This window comes from Colletotrichum aenigma (genome assembly GCF_013390185.1).
Source record: "Colletotrichum aenigma strain Cg56 chromosome Unknown KSG_Cg56_contig08, whole genome shotgun sequence".
NCBI classification, from domain to species: Eukaryota; Fungi; Ascomycota; class Sordariomycetes; order Glomerellales; family Glomerellaceae; genus Colletotrichum; species Colletotrichum aenigma.
The window spans coordinates 1,475,324-1,488,982 of NW_023500914.1; the positions used below are offsets into that span (position 1 = coordinate 1,475,324).

At 52.7% G+C, this 13,659-nt stretch overlaps 2 protein-coding genes across 2 annotated transcripts; one reads left to right on the top strand and one right to left on the bottom strand.

The window, feature by feature from the left end:
• Positions 1-363: 363 nt before the first annotated feature.
• CGCA056_v011926 (uncharacterized protein) lies at positions 364-1,303 on the top strand (the record flags this gene model as incomplete). Its single annotated transcript, XM_037327170.1, has 3 exons — positions 364-541; positions 594-1,012; positions 1,070-1,303. The coding sequence occupies 3 exons, from the start codon at positions 364-366 to the stop codon at positions 1,301-1,303; spliced, it is 831 nt and encodes a 276-aa protein (XP_037174542.1).
• A 5,567-nt stretch (positions 1,304-6,870) lies between these two features.
• Positions 6,871-9,918, bottom strand: CGCA056_v011927 (putative transcriptional regulatory protein; the record flags this gene model as incomplete). The annotated part of the gene is made up of 9 exons (XM_037327171.1): positions 6,871-7,626; positions 7,682-7,851; positions 7,905-8,116; positions 8,169-8,236; positions 8,291-8,685; positions 8,738-8,750; positions 8,801-8,923; positions 8,976-9,495; positions 9,755-9,918. 9 exons carry the CDS (start codon positions 9,916-9,918, stop codon positions 6,871-6,873), a joined length of 2,421 nt encoding a protein of 806 aa, XP_037174543.1.
• Between the last annotated feature and the right edge of the window lie 3,741 nt (positions 9,919-13,659).

The window sequence follows — 13,659 nt, forward strand, 5'->3', positions numbered from 1 at the left end:
AAGCTTGTGCTTACGGGAAAGCATGTTCTCATGCCGTCTCATGACCTGTTCAAGTTATTAACAAGCTTCAGATGTACGACGAGAACTCGTTTAGTGCATACAGCGCACATGAAGCTAAACCGAGTTTCTCGTAGTCTAGGGGAAAGAGGGACCCCTCTTTTCAAACCGGGCCATTTGCGGCCGAGAGACCCGCCGGTGCAGCGCCGGACCATCTTCGGACAGTGGTTGGTTATGCCGGTCGAGTTCACCAACCGTCTCAAATGGCAGCGCCCTTTGTGGAAGGACCGCGACATCTTGCGTGAATCTGGAAGACGGTGTTCATGCGTGTCCTACTGCAAGCGCGATAAGCCCCCAAATCTCACGATGTCAATCCAACGAACATTCCCCGAGCCTGACCCAAGGTTTTACAAATATCACAGTCACGCAAGCAACCGCGACAAAGACACTCAGGCCATGAGATGGGTTCAAGAGCTCTACTGGTCTATGGGCCGGTGCAGGCAGTCAGGCGTCACGTACGCGGAGGGATCATGGGGATACACTGGTACATCACATCTATATCAGACTTCTTCCGTTTTTTCTCACATGCCCTGTAGTGCTTCGCGTCGTCTACACCCAAGAGTCTGACACACTGTGGCCTATCGCCTTACAGAAGTTCAACCGATGGGTAACGCAGTATATTATCCACCTAAATCAACTCATTAAAAATAAGCCCAACGGTGAAATTAACAAGGAACTTGCGCGTCGGTTTATTCTCGAAGTTGTTGAGAATAAAGCTCTCAAGGACTTGAACTTACCCAATCTGTCTGTGGATACTCCTCAACAAGACGTTCAATCTCTGACCCAAATTTTCGAGGGCTGGCGCAAAGAAGCGGTTGGCGATATCAATTTCGATCCTCGCGACAACACGAGATTTTGCGACTTCTTAGTCATTGATGAGGCCTCTCTTCGAACCCTCGCCGTGCTGCCTGAAGAGACGCCGTCGTTGGAGATTTTGTCTCGTGCTGAGAGACGCGTAAGTTTCTGTTTTAGTAGGAAGTTTGCTCTTGTATACTGATACATTCGCCACAAGGCACGACATGAGTTGTGGGCTGGCTCATTTGTCTGGCTCATTGACTCCCTCGCCGTGAAACGTTTTCAAGGTTTCGAGGATGCCGATAATTACAACGGCCTCATGAAACTGAGCCCTGAGGACCTCCCGGACGCTTGGTTTGAGCGAGCGGGCAGGTTTTCGAGCGACTTCTGGACCTTTGACCGCGAGGAGATTCCCGAAGGATCTGGCGAGAAGTGGTACCGTCAGCATTGAACGACTTGCAAGGAATTGAATACGAATAACGCATTGTAACGAGCTTTTACCTCCACGCACGGGTTGACAGCAAAAACCCCAGGGCTGGACCTCTGGTTGAAGTCAGAAGAAATGCCCACAGAACTCAAGCTTATAAATAAGTCTGGCATATAGAGCCCTCGGTTCGCATAGTAAATAGTAAGACTGCCAAAGCAGCAGTTGGATCCTACCGCTTTCTCACCGACACAGTCCAACCGCATAACGAGTGAGCATTAATGAATGAATCGTTCATGATCGGAACTACAAGTGCAACAAGTCCAGACACTGACCTGGCCAACATCCAGTCATTCGGACGAGAAAGTGTCTGACTCCAGTTATGATGAATGGTATTTAAACTGAATACCTCGTGTCACAGGGCGACCATGAGCGAAGCAGAGAATGATAAACTCGTTTGCTAGGGGTTTCGTGGTGCAGTGTTCAAGTGTTCAAATACCGCAGCCTCCGTAGACAATGCAGTCATCGCACGGCAAACGATAAACGACGATAAGTTGTTTTGGAGCTGGTGTTTTTGACCCCTGGTCAAGTATTCAGAGATCTAGGCTCGTGGGCAATGTCGAGAGTGACACAGATAAAGCACTGAATGATCTCTATTGTGCCAAAGATGACTCAGACTGGATGCAAGTGACCAAGAGCACTGCCTCGTTTCTGCGATGAACGTAAGTGTGAGCAGGTACTGTTGAACAGTTGTTTTAAAGAAAAAAAACAGCGATTGAACAGACTGTGAGAATCTGCATCGGCCGACTCTGCTACAAATAAAGCCCATCGGCGAGTCCCATTTCGTTCTGCACAATTTGTTCGCTCTGTCGGAAGTGACTGAGCATTGCTAAAGACAGCATGCCTCATCCTTGAGTCTTGCTGGCGAGACACAATCATCCATCCAAATCGACTCGCGGAGGTTTTTCCAACCAACCTAGGCATTGTGGCCTAGGATCTTGCTCCGGTTTATTACAAGGAGTGATATCGAATAATTTCACGACGATGCCAAAGACGAATAGCAATAGCGGTAAGTTTCACCTCCTCCAGACCATCACAATAGACGTAGCTCCTCGTAGGCTGCAATCCTCCGTCTTCTCTAAGTCAAAAGCGTTTGTATCTCAGCCAAAAGTTGGCTATCCTGTTGCGAGATAACCGCAGTAGCATGAGAAATCTTTTCATCCCCGTGTGTGATCTGGCGGCTGTGTTCGTAGATCCGTTGATGAAGTTGGGCTGGGAATACTTCGCTGTGGTGGTGTCAATCATACTCTTCAGGCAAGTAACGTTGAGTTGAGATGTGTTTTCGTCCCTTTGTAATATAATAATGAGGGATATATCCAGAATACTTCCAAACCGCGGCAGACGACAAATGATGAAAGCGTACGTTGTCCACTAACGTCCCACACCCACTTCTGGGCACCCCCCCACATTTGGGCACCCCAAAAATGCCTCACCGCCATGAATACCCGCCACCTTCAAACCTACACAACTTTATCAATCTTTACCCAATTGACTTCATTCTTGGTATATAGCTTTATAAGCATCAGATGCCCTCATATTCCGAAGATGACGTCCTACGGGCGCTTGCTGCTATCGCAAACGGTACATCTGTCAAAAAAGCTGCATTTGAGCATGGTGTGCCGCGTTCAACTCTACAGAATCGGATCAGAGGTGTGCAGACGCGAGATATAGCGTTTTCTGATCTGCAAAGGCTTTCTCCAACCCAGGAAAGTCATCTGGCTGAATGGGTTCGAATCCAGGCTGCCCTAGGCCTTCCTCCAACCCATCAGCAACTCAAGGATTTTGCTGAACGCATCCTACAGATCCATGGAGACTCCCAGCCTCTTGGAAAGAACTGGGTGCAGTCTTTTATTAAGAGAAACCCATCTGTAAGGGTCCAAAGAAGCAGAGAAATCGATTCCCAGCGTATCAATAGAGCTTCAACTAATGTAATCAGGCAATGGTTCAAGCACCTCGCCATACCTGAGATCATGGCCATCAAGGCCTCCAATCGATACAATATGGATGAGACTGGTATTCTAGAAGGCAGAGGATCAAATGGGCTTGTCCTTGGATCATCAGAAACTCGTTCTATCCGCAAGAAACAGCCTGGATCGCGTGCTTGGACATCTCTGATCGAGTGTATCTCTGCAACTGGCAAGGCACTGCCTTCACTTGTTATATACAAGGGCAAGAGTGTCCAGCAGCAGTGGTTCCCTCTAGATCTGACGCCATATGAATCCTGGAAGTTCACAGCTACAGAAAATAGGTGGACTTCAGACTCTACAGCTGTCAAGTGGTTAACAGAGGTCTTTATTCCTTCAACCCAGCCAGGGGACCCCTCAGAGGTCAGATTATTGATTTTGGATGGTCATGGAAGCCATGAGACTACTGCTTTTATGTATACATGCTTCAGGAACAAGATACACTTGCTGTTCTTGCCAGCACACACGTCACACGTCCTTCAGCCACTTGATCAGTCGGTTTTTGGGCCCCTCAAGGCAGCATACAAGAAGGAGCTTGGATTACTGGCTGAATGGGATGCTGGTACAGTTGTGGGCAAGAGAAACTTCGTTATATGCTATGGCAAGGCGCGTAAGGCAGCCCTGACAAGCAAGAACATCATCAGTGGCTGGAAATGGACTGGTTTGTGGCCTGTCAGTATGGCTAGACCCCTCATGAGCCCTCTGCTGCTTGAGAACACATCAACCCCTGCCAAACCAGCTGGTCAGGTCTGCAAAGGGCTCTCTGATGGCAAAGCAAGCGAAAAATGGGCGGCAGATACATCAGCAGTCCTTTGGTCAACCCCCAAGAAGAGGGATGAGCTTCAGGATCAGTTCAGCCTGTTCAGCAAGCTAGATAACGATGAGCATACGCAGCGCCTGCTTTTCCGGAAGGTTCAGAAGGGCTTTGATGAGAAGGCATACCAATTAGCAGTAGCCCAGCGAAAGATTGAGGCACTGCAGGCAGAGGTTGATGCCAGTAGGGCCAGGAAACGGAAGAAGGTCAAAATGAGCCCAAATTCGAAGTTTGCCGATATTGAGGCTATTCGGAGGGCTCAAATCGAGGCGGGCGAACTTGAAAGTAGCACAGATGAATCCAGCGAGTCAGAAAACCCTAGTGATAGCGAAAGTTGCATCGTCGTCGCATCATAATACATATAAATATTGGTTGAAGTTGATGTGTATAAAGGTGAGGGCATCAAAAATGGGGTGCCCAAATGTGGGGGGTGCCCAGAAGTGGGTGTGGGACGTTAATGTATCAAAACGGTACCATCAGATATGCAACTTTTTATGCGTGTCACAGTAGAATTTCCCAAGTGAAACAGCTATGTCGGTTTTTGCTTAGAACCAACGCCGTGGACAAGGACATTTGCCGTCTTGTTGCGGGACAGGTACAGTAACCCGAGGGCCTCTTATAGGTAATGCATCTGGTGTGAATGAACTCTTAACTTATCGACTCGTTCACCTTGTGTGAAATCGTTACCCAGTGCCAAGAAAATTTTGCTTGAAGAGCGGCCAGCTCATCTTTAAATACAGCTCATCACCGAATCCCATTTCCATCTGCAAAGGTGTTGAGCTCTCGAAGGTGGGTGATTGAGCGTAGCCAAAGCCATCATTCCTCATTCCTACAACACTGGCGAGGCATAAATAACACCAATTTGGCCCTGAAGCGGTTATTCAGTCCCACAAGCGTGGTTTGAGCTTCTGCCCTCTGACGATTCAAAGAGATAATGTGGAATGCTCTCGAGACACTGCAGGTGATGGATGATGGTTAAAAGAAAGACTCATCTCCTGATGCCCGATATGATATCTTGTTTGTTCAAAAGTCTTTCTGTTCCTATGTCAGATGATGCCATTGTTCGTCACTCGCTATTTGCTTTCTTGTTGCAGGATAGTAGGCGTCGCTTGAGGAACTTTTATACATCAGGTCTCCAGGTCGAATCTAAAGCTTGTCGAAACTTTCGTGACGCCCGAAGCAGCCCCTGAATTCGTTGCTACCTGCAGTGAGTTATACGGCTACTGAGATAGCTACTATGAATAAGTAGACACTTGTGAACCACATCCTTAGGAGGCAGCGAAGACGCAATGCGGGTATAGAACTGGTGATGGTCGCCACTTGTAGCACGATGAAGGCTTGAGTGATGTGATCCAGACGACAACGCTGCTTGGAACTTGAGGAACAGACATCGGAGTAGATTTGCATTCAAAGCTGTGCGCCTCTTGGCCTTTATTCGTACACAACACCCACTTAACGAAGACGCTGGCAGACACTGGGTACCGACTCGAAAAACCTCAAAGATTGAACGCATGCATCGTTGATCGGGTTGGCGGGTATGGCTCGAGAGACAAACATGGTGCCAAGAACACACGGCGAGCTTGATATCTATTTCGCTTCCATTTCCCTGCTTTCTGAACTACACCACTCTAACGTATGCTTTTATACTGAGGTGGGCTGCGGCAGATCACAGGTTCAGGCCTGATGGTGTCTACAGCACACAGTACATGTACATGTATAAAAAGCCATCTCAAGATTTGTTAGTTCTCTATTCTAATTACCAGGCGGCAATGCACATTGAAAGATTCTCCTGGAGCGAGCAGAACGCCAGTATCGCATCAAAATTCCACACTGACCCTGCTTTCCAACTGAAAGCCCTGTTTTGTCAATAACTCTGATACAACACATACTCGATCGGCGTCTACATAGGTTTGTACAGGTGGGAATACTCGCCAGATGATCTGTTACTGACTTGTGAATACAGGATATACATCAGAACTCGGTACGACCTGGGATGACCAAGAACGGCCATAGTCCATCAGACTTTGGCGGAATGAAAGAAAATACCGAGAACTCATTACCTTCCCGCAATTTTTGTCACAAACATCAATCCCTGGAGCAATTTGAATATTTTGGCAGTACGGCCGCGAATATTGATCGCTGTACGAGCCGAACATTGAAGGCATGATCACCACGTGTCTTGAGGTGAACACGAAGAAGATACATTATGGGGCAATAACAACGGCAGGGCTCCCAGGTGATCAGACTCATGAACACCCCCGTGAGATAACACAGCAACCTCATCACACATACTACTTCCCAGGAACCACATCGTGACCAAGTCAAGGAAAAAAGCGTAGAATTTCACTTTGGTATCTCATCTCTAAGCAACCGACAAAACAAGACAGTTCCGCTTGCCGCTTGCCTCGCTTCGCTTGCCTAAACAAAAAGAAGAAGAAAAACGCCGCCGCTACCAAATGGGGGGTGTGTGGTATAATAAACCTCCCCCATCGCGGACCCTTATTTTCTTTTCTCTTTCGCGCCGCGCCCGAATCCTTATATAACCGGACCATATTAAAAAAAAAGGAAAGAAGAAAGCGCAACCCGTATCTCTTCTAGATAAATCCAATGTCGTTGCGGAACCCAGTCTAAGACGCCTGCCTCATCTTTTGTAAACCCGTGGGACCTGATGTCATCCCCCTCTTATCTCTTACTTATAACTGTTAAGGAAAATGTCGAAAGTTGTGATCTACCAGCCCCTTTTGTAAAGGGACGGTTTAGTTCGACCCAAACCACCCCAACCCCGCGGCGCCATTCCCTATCCAGCTCGTCGCCTGCACGGGCGCGGTGCCGTCGAACCAGCTCTGCAGCTCGCACTCGAAGCCGTCGGTGCCGGGGCCGAGGGTGATGCTCGCGGAGCCGGGGGACGAGTAGAACACCGCCACATTCGGGTCGTAGCCCGGTGAGCCGATGGGGTTGGTGGTGTCGAAGGCGGCCTGGACGAGCATGCCCATGCCGTTGTTGGGGCTGTATGGCGGCGGGGCCTGGGCGTACATTGTCGGGGAGAAGTGCTGCTGCAGCTCCGGGGGTAGTTGCTGTTGCTGTTGCATCTGGTGCTGGTGCGGAGGTGGAGGTTGGTGGTGTCTTTGAGGAGGAGGCGGTTGTTGTTGGTGGTGGAATTGGTGCATGTGTTGTTGCGGTGGTGGTTGTTGGTGCGGAGAGAGGTGTTGTTGGTGTTGGAGAGGCTGCTGCTGCAGCAACTGAGGCGTATTCAGGGGCGGCAGCGGGAAAGGGGCGTTCTGTTGCTGCGGCTGGTGTTGTTGCTGGATGCTGGGCGACGGGCTCGGCGGGGGGAGGATGTTGGAGGTGTTGCTGCTGGTGCTGTTGTGGCGGAGGGGCGGCGGTTTCTTCTCGTTGAGGGGTGTCGCCGGGGGACCGGGGAGAGGGACGGGTAGTTGGTATTTCGGGGTTTCTGCGCGGGGCTTGTTGAAGGTGGAGGGCGAGGGATGTAATGGGCGGAGGGTGCGGTCATTCTGTGAGCTGTCAGTGTGCAAGTTGGCGGATCACGAGTGGCGGGTTGTGACGTACGCCGTCTGCCATGCTACTATACGCGGCAGCCTTGGGATCGCGGGAGAAACGCTCGAGGGACTCCAGCCAGCGGGACGCGAGCGGCCATGTCTGCTTGGATTCGATCAGGATGGACATGCAGCGCTGGAGCATGTTCGGCGCTTGTGCTACGATGGACTTGTCGGAGCAGACTAGACACGTCAGTTAGCATGATGCCCATGGTCGCCTTCTTGTCGCTACCTACTGTTCTTGTACTTGACCATGTACGTCGAAAACAAGCCGCAACTGTAAACGCAGAAGGAAGCCATCTGGGCCCCGACACCCTCTTCCGACGACCTGACGCTGAACTGCGCGTCAACCTGCTCGTACAGCTCCCGGACGTTGCGGAAGAGGTCGTCAGACATTTGTGAGAAGAAGCTCCGGCGTTGGGTGTCCTTTTCGTCCGTCTTGATGATACTGCTCGAGTCAGCGCTTGCTCTCCTATCAGAACCCTGAAGGAACCCCTTACTTGTCCAAGTACGCCCTCCTGAGAACAATGTTGCACAGCTTCGTAATCATCGTGACACCCAAATAGGCCTACTAAAGTCAGCCAAAGCCTCCATTTCAGTAGTCGTCAATCGCAAAACCTACCAAATCCTCGCCAACAGTCTTGTGTCCCTTCAGCAACACCATGCTCCATCGGTGGTCGGCAGGAAGCTGGTGTTCCCAGTTCATTAGCTGCTTCGCCATGATCGCGTACTCGCTCGTCGGGTCCCAGGGGTTGGCGCTCTTCATCGTCGCCATTGCGCGCCTAGCAACCTTGCCCCAGTAATAGTGTGCCTGGATCAAGCTAGCAAACAGAGATCGGGAGGGCTGGTGGATCAGGGACGGGTTGTCGCGCGCCGGTGGCGTGTCCTCGAGAGCTGCGCGGGAGTACGGCTCGCGGCCGTTGGCGAAGTCGTCCTCGTTGCTGGGGAGGAGGGCGGTGATGTCGTTGGCGGCGAGGGAGACGGGCGACAAGGCGCCGCAGTGGAGGTTATCCTGACCTGTGAAGTGTTAATGTCGATGTTCAGAGTTTGAAATGGCTGGACTACGAACTGTGAAGCATCCACTACACACGGTCAGCAATCTATCATCGCTTGAGACGGTGTCTCAACTCACCAGAGTTCTCCTTGCCGACTCCGCCCTGATGATCATCTCCCTGGTAGGATTCTTCATCTTGTAGAACTCTTCCCGATGCAAGTGCATCAAAACGGCCATTCTCGTTGCAATCCCAATGTTAATCTACCGAAGATCAGCACAGAAACACACCATCAACCGCGACATCAAAACGTACGTAGCTCCGGTTCCTCCATCCGCTGCCCTGCTGCGCCAGACTGAGCAGATAGAATGCCTGGCACCTCTCCAGCGTCGGCTCCTGGTACAGTTCATTCAACGCCAGGCTGCTGGCCCGTTCCATAAAGAAGTCGACGGCCTTCATCTCCCCTCCGTACCGCTCGGTCAGCGTGGGCGAGAAGCGCGCCGAGACGCTGAGGATGCCGAGCACGAGAAACACGCTGACGGAGCGGTGGTCGCGGTGCAGCTGCTGAGGCAGCAGCTCTTTCGGGATGAAGCCGAGCTGGAAGTACTTGCTCGTGAAGACGTGGACGGCGTCGATGATCTCAGGGAGCGGCGGGAGCAGGGCCCACTCGTCCGCGGGCTTCCGGGCGGCCGGCGCGCCTGGGCCCCGGGGGACGCCGTCAGAGGCAGCGCTGCGACGAGCCTTGTCGGCTTCGCGTTTGGCGGCCTTCTCGGCCCGTAAACGCGGGTGCCGATACTCGCGGTCGAGGTCTGGCTGGCCGCGTTGCGGGAAGACACTGTGGTTGCGGGTTAGCTGGGTGGCCGCATCAGGATCGTCGCTCTCAGGGCGGCGGCGGCTGCTCGGTACCGTACCAGTCACTCGCCTGCAAGCCTGCTTCGGCACAGGACTTGCACGGGGGTTGGGCTTTATCATGGATGCATTTGCTTCTCATTCGTCGACATCTGCGCGAACGGGTTTCTTAGCTCGTTCATTCCAACTGCGGTTCGGGGAGCGAGGCGAGGCGAGGCTGCTCCCGTGGAACGAGTGTGACAAACCTTCGGCAGGCGATTGGGGCTCTGCGCTTGATGGCTGCTTTCGGCCCCTGCTGCTGCTGCATGTCAGGGTGGTCGAACGCGTTGAGGGAGTCGCTCCTGACGCTCGCGTTCGCGCTCATGTCCAATGCCATCAGGTTCGGCTTGGCGTCTTCATCCAGGTCCATTGCGCATCTGGCCGACGGTTGCTCAGGTTTTTGGCGGCCTGGGACGACGATGGACGTCTGCCGTGCGAAGGTGGCCTGTGTCTGAGGCAGGTGGCAAGGCAGGCAGGCAGGTTGGACGGACGGAGAGCCAGCTGCGGGGATGTGATGTGGGAACTGCCTTTTCGATCGGTGGGAACGGGATCTCCTAGTGATTGGCACGAAGGATTCGCGGAGAACGGAGCCGGTCGCGTAAGGAGCGAGCAATCAGCAGCTAGAGAGTAGCTTGCTGCTGTTCCGCGTCCCGGGACGATGGCTTGACGTGTGACAGGGCGTGGGGGTTGGTTGGGCAGACGGCAGGATTATAGGTGAAGGGGGTGGGTGGCAAGCGAGAGAAAGAGAGCGAGAGATGCGTTGTGGTTATGGTGGCGGTGTGTTGGATGATGGCATTCCAATTGTTGAAGAATCAAAGAGGGCGAGAGGCGCGAGAGTGGGTATCTCCATCAAGCAAAGCACCGCAGCAGACAGAGCGAAGTAAAGCACCACCGGGACGTCGATCTCGGCCAGGTTTCGAAGATTTGACTGAGATTTGAGCAGCCCAAAACTGTTAGGCTCTAGCCCTCCCTCTAATAGATAAGTAACTTAGTAAGTTAAGTAGGCATGTATGTGCCGTGGTGTGCCTGTCCCCCCCTGAGCCTGAAAGGGTTCAAGCGTGCGTTTTTAGAGTTTACCGGCTGGTCGCTGTTGGAGGCGCGTCAGAGATCGGCACTGCAGTCTGCCGCGAATTTGATGGCGTCAAGCGGGCTGCGGGCCACTCAGCAGGAAACGTTACGTCTCTTGGATGGACGAACTTGTCCTCTTTTGACTGAAGAATTGGACGAAGCGAGCTGAAGCGAACCAACTCCAGCTGGAGGTAAGGGGGTGCGGGTTTGTCCAGCCGGGATGGGCGACTCGACGAACCGGAGACGGGTGGTAAAAAAGACGGCGAACGGTCCACACGTGCTTGCAAGACTGAGGAGAGACTCACTCTCTCTCCGAGAGAAGAAATGCCAAGCTTGGAGACGTGGACAATGCGAGCTGCCTCCTTCGTTGGGTCAAGGGAACTGCGTGTGGCACAGACCTCAGAGTTGGGGGTCGTGAGCAGGGGTCTCTCTGGTAGCTACCACTCTGGAGCACTAGGAAGTGCCTCCGTCAGCACCGGCAGTGAGGCGCTATTCCACGGCAGAGGAGAAATAAAAAAAAATCAACAGCCGCGTCTCGACCGCCCCGGTGGAACACTGGCGGATGACGGTTTCTGGGGTGGTGGTGGACTGTGGACAGCATCTGAAGTTCCAACGGGACGGCGACCCGGTGGTGGTGGACGTGGCCGCCCGCCGTTCTCCTGGGCGCATGGACTGGGATGCGGCTGGTGCATAGTGTTGTCTCGACGGACCTTGCATGTGTGTGTGTATTCGTACGGACATCGTTGGATATCGTTGGAGGCTGCCCTTGCAAGCTGTCGGCGAGTCAGTTTAGTTGCGATGATGGATGATTAACGTCATGCGGGACCGTCTGTAGGAAAGTAGGCCACTGCGTGAGCCGTAAAAATTGGATTAGGGTGATATCCACCGAGAGCACACACTTAGCAGCACGCTGCTATTCGTGCTTGCACCTGCACTATTGGGTGGGGGCCAAAACGGGTATAGAAATCGGCGGATCGACGATTTCATTCTCAACGCTCCGAACTGAGTTGAGCCATGTGCCCTTTTTGTTTCCCGCAATCTCATCTCTCTGCGTCCCCTCTCCTCCCTGTTTTCTTTATTCCGGACATGTACGGAGTACGCCCGCTGCCCTGGTCCTCGTCCACCGGTCTGCGTGCCCGCCTGACCCCTTTCTTCCAATGAGATATACACATGTACACATGCAGGTCAACGGCCAGATAGATAATGGGAGATGATGATGAATTATGCTGGATACGAATTGGGTCCACACGCTTGGGCGTTCGTTCGCGTTGCGATCCGTTGCGGTGGCTTGCCCAGCCCAGTCGAGTCCAGGAGTGCGGAGGACGCCGGCGTTGATCTTGCCCTGCAGGGACCGACGCTGTTTTGCACTAAAACACAACTCTTTTTTTAATTATCCTGGTTCCTTTCGGATGATACCGATTTACCTGCTCTACGGCGTATTGGGCGTAAGCCACAATATACGTTGATGGCTTCTCCGCGGGGCCCTTGTCATCACACACCACGTTTCCCAGGAAAACATGGGGATCTTTTTATGAATGGGGACGGGAGCTGCATCGGATGTCGAATCGGCCGTGTCTTTCACTGACCGGGCGCCGGAGTGTCGTCTTTGCATTCCATCAGACGGGGACGGGCGAACGATCCAATGTTCGCCGTCGCCGTCTTGGCATTTCAATCCTTCACTGCGGTTGTCCCCTCCGTCTGATATCAGGACTTGTAGTTGGCGAGCTTTTGGTCAAGACTCGAGTAGGGAAGGGGCTAGACCGAGGGACTGGAAGGGGTCCCTCTGTGCGCGGCGCGATCGATAGGACGGGACCAAGTGTTGATCAAGTTGCCACTGGCGTTGGATGTTGGCGCGGCGCGGTACTATCCGTGGCCTTGGGACAATGGATCGCTCCGTTTCTATTCTCATGGAGAACGGCGCGTTGATTTGACAACATCGTTGGCTTCAAAGACCTCCTCCCATCTGAAAACGTTGCCAGCTCGGAAGGCACAAAGATGGTCAACGTAGAAGGCGGGACCTAGCCTTTGAACCATCGCAGATACGAAAACGAAAGCCGCTAAACGAAAACAGTATCTGTGGCTGGTGCCCCACGCGCCACCCATCCTGAGGCTTGCCTTTCAACGATGATCTAATCACTCCTTAGGTAATCGGCCATCCCAGTCCTGCCCCGGAGCTCTGTGCATTTTTCGTCAAATCTCCGAGCGTGTTCACCTGGTTATCCTTGGCTCTCCTGCTCAAATCAACCTTTCTGCTTGATACACACGCTCATTTAACACAACTCTTCCGCTCGGTAGTATCTTCTGCCCAACCTCATGACCCGTTACCACCAAGAAGCCGTTGGGCAGAAAACCAAGTGTTTCAAAGTGGGACTTCCGGGACGTACGGTACGAGCCTGCTGCATGCGACCTCGCCGTTGTACGTGTAGAGGAAACAAGCTTTCTGCACTATTGGCAATTCGAACGAGGGATTGAACGAGGGTCGAACTTCGCTTTTTGTAAGTTGTCTCCGGGCCTGTGCCAAGCCAAACGTATGCAGCATATCTGCTGGGGGCCCAGCGTCAAGATAACTCTAAAAGTGCGAGGTTGCCGTTTTGTGCAGAATCGTACACAACCCAAGTGTCAATTGATTGAACGTCTGCCATCACCATGGTAGCATGGCGCTCTATCCTTTCATCTTCTGTTCTGCATTCCTAAGATTAAGAATGCTTCAGGTTAGAAAGACGCGAGAGCTTCTTAGAACAATCTCTCCGGATGTCATTTCGTATATCCGTCCCCGGAAGCCCGGCAACACCTCCCCCCTCCCAAGCCCCCAAATCGCGTCCGCGGCTCAGGCACCCATCTCGGCAGCTGGTACCCCGAAGTCGGGACAATCCACATCGACGCATCACACCGTTGGCTTGGCTGACCCCAGGACCCTCGATGCCCTCTCCAATCTCCCAATCACCCGAAGGGCATAACTCAGGGAAACAGATCCTATTTTCCACCCATCACGGCTCGCCGCTCAAACCCCATCTTCTCCAATGCGGAGAACCGGGGGGGCCAG